Source organism: Fulmarus glacialis, unplaced genomic scaffold (genome assembly GCF_000690835.1).
Source record: "Fulmarus glacialis isolate BGI_N327 unplaced genomic scaffold, ASM69083v1 scaffold5392, whole genome shotgun sequence".
NCBI lineage: Eukaryota > Metazoa > Chordata > Aves > Procellariiformes > Procellariidae > Fulmarus > Fulmarus glacialis.
Genome location: NW_009199645.1, coordinates 6,562 through 9,123, shown reverse-complemented (window position 1 = coordinate 9,123; position 2,562 = coordinate 6,562). Strand labels below are relative to the sequence as shown.

The window sequence follows — 2,562 nt, the reverse complement described above, 5'->3', positions numbered from 1 at the left end:
GTGGCACCGCTGCTCAGCCCCTCACCACTGAGAAAAGCCTTCAAAAGGGGAAAACCGCAAATGCAGCCAGGACATGCAGCCAGGCTGGCGCTGGGAGCAGCATCTGCAGCCACCGCTCCCGCTCATGTCCTCGCAAAGCCACCCCTGTCCCCTGCCTTTGCCGTGCCCAGGTGTCCCTGCTCTCTGTGGATGACATGTACCAGAACCTGCCACCTGCCGTGAAGGACAAATACTGGAATGAGTCCACGGCTCAGCCCCCCTACACCACGGCCACAGCCTTTTCCACGGCCACAGCCGCTGAGACCTTGAAGCCTTCCTTCCTGGGCTCCACCTTCGACATGCGGTGAGTGCACGGCGCAGCCCTGGGGCTGGAGAAAAAGAAGGCGAGTGCTTCAGGGTAGCAGTAGCACAACCGGGCTCATCCCCGCCGGGCCCAATTACAGTGAGCAAACAGCAAATCCCCCCTGGGAGCACGTTGCCCAGCCCTTGTGGGGCTTGGGGGCTGCGCTGGGCGATGGATGAGCTGCTGGGGCAGGGATGTGGCCTCCCGGAGCTGCTCCCTGCTTGCAAATGCGTTGGGATGGAGGCGGTGAGTGGTGCTGGGCACCCGTGCGGAGGATGGCAGCCTGTCCCATCACCCCACTGTGCTCCTCCAGCATGTGCGAGGATGCAGAGCAGAGCCAGCTGCCGGAGGCCTCGCCGAGCGTGCCGCGCATCCAGACGCCCCTGCTCAGCCGCTTCTTCGCTGCCGCATCCCCCGCCATCAGCATCAAAAACTTCAGCCGGGGTAGCCGAGCCCACCCCCACCTGCGGCGTCCCCGCACAGATGGCAGCTTCCCCTCCCCTTACCCCAACCGCTCCGAGGACCTTGAGTCGGTGGCCCGTATAGAAGAGGAGGAGACAGAGGATGAGGAGAGCCGGGCCAGCGAGTCCACCACACCTGGCGGTCACCCAGGGGGGATCCAGCCGCCGGAGGCCTCCGAAACACAGAGGAAGGAGCTGCCACTGATCCGGGTGAAGTTACCATCCAGTGAGAGCATCAGGGCTGACCAGCTGGAGGTCTGGGAGCCCTGAGGCTGCTCCAAAAGCACCCTTTCCTGGGGGCAGAATAGCCGCCCCCGCCCCAAGGCACTGCCACCACCAGCCACAAAGCTCCCTGTCCCCAGACACCCCCCCTTGGGCCCCCCATCCAGAAGCAGGACATTGCCAGGTCTTTTGCCACCCAGCCCCAAGCCAAGATGTGTCCCTGGGTTGATGGGAAGATCATAGTGGGTTTGGGATTGGGCAGACAGCCTTCAACACTAGCTGTTAGCCCCAAAACTGCAGGATTCAGCCCATCCGTGTGATGATGCCACCAACTTGCAGCTGGCCAGGCTCACTCCCTGCTCCCAATGCCCACTGCAGGGGACAGGGGACAGCCCAGACCCCAAGCAAGGGATGGGACAAGGGCATTAGTCTTGCAGAACACCAACACCGTGATGGAGATGTCCCCTCGATATTAATAAAGCTATTGCCAACCTCAGCTTTTCGGTTCTTCCCTGTCGGTGCAAATCACCCCCAGCAGTGAGACAGTAGGGACATCACAGTTACCCAAAAAGCAGGTGAATTTGGATTTTGTCAAGGAGTGCACATGTTCTCCCAGGGCAAAAAGGGCACAGCCCCATGGACTGACACCAGCGATGGTTGTGGGGTATTAGATCATGTGATAGAGCCAGAAAAAACCCCAGAAAGATGTAGAAGGATTCCCGCACTCAGACACGTGTGTTTCCCCTGAGAATATTAGCAGAGCTGTTAAAAAATTCCCTTTCCTGCAAGCCCCTCTCTCCCAAAGCCACCTTTCCTCTAAAGCTCCCATCTCCCCCCTGCAAGCTGGCCCAGCTCCTCCTCCACTACCCTCTGGGCGACTGCTGGACCAGTTAAAGCATAACCACGAGGTCATTTTCTGGGTTGGACCATGTCCTGTGAAAATACCCCAAAGTTAATACCGCGTGGAGCTCAGAGCCGCTCAACAGCAAGGAGCAGCACTCAGGATGACGAGTGACCTCACTTGGGTTACGCTGCCGGCTGCTTATCATATGAAAAGTAGCTTTTTTTAAGTTCAGCCGCTGCATCTATCTGCAGAAGTGGGTAAGGTCCTTAGACCAGGCTTTGGCAGTTCATAAACCCACCCAGACTAAAGCTGTGCTTAACCCCAGCCCCTGCCCATCTCTTTCTGGCTCAGTGCGTGGCAGGCTTGCCTCCTCCCAGGCAGGTAAATCCCTGCGCACATCCGCGGGGCTGTGCCAAGGCCAGACCAGAAACCATACATCCTGCGGCTGAGCTGCGCAAGGTCCCACTGCCTGTGTCACCGTGGGAGCCAGGTGCCACACGCCCCTGGCCAGCTGCCACCGTCCCGTTCCCATGTCACACCTACAGCGTGGCTCCAGCCAGCACTAGGTGCCGATTTCGTTCCCACGGGAGCTGTGTTTTTCAGGGCAGTAACTTAATAAGCAGAGTGCATTGATGAATTAGCCATCATCCTGCTCATCAGGGACGAGGTTTACAGCTCCTGCTCTGACACCA

General features: G+C 59.0%; 1 protein-coding gene across 1 annotated transcript in view; it reads left to right on the top strand.

Annotated features, from left to right (window-relative positions):
- The window catches only part of LOC104073508 (bestrophin-4-like), a gene marked incomplete at its 5' end in the record, with an annotated part of 2,010 nt that extends 936 nt beyond the window's left edge, over window positions 1-1,074 (top strand). Inside the window, 2 exons of the mRNA XM_009573318.1 lie at window positions 171-343; window positions 657-1,074. Coding sequence (XP_009571613.1) covers window positions 171-343; window positions 657-1,074 — 591 coding nt within the window. The remainder of the gene's footprint in view (window positions 1-170; window positions 344-656) is intronic.
- Window positions 1,075-2,562: the final 1,488 nt, after the last annotated feature.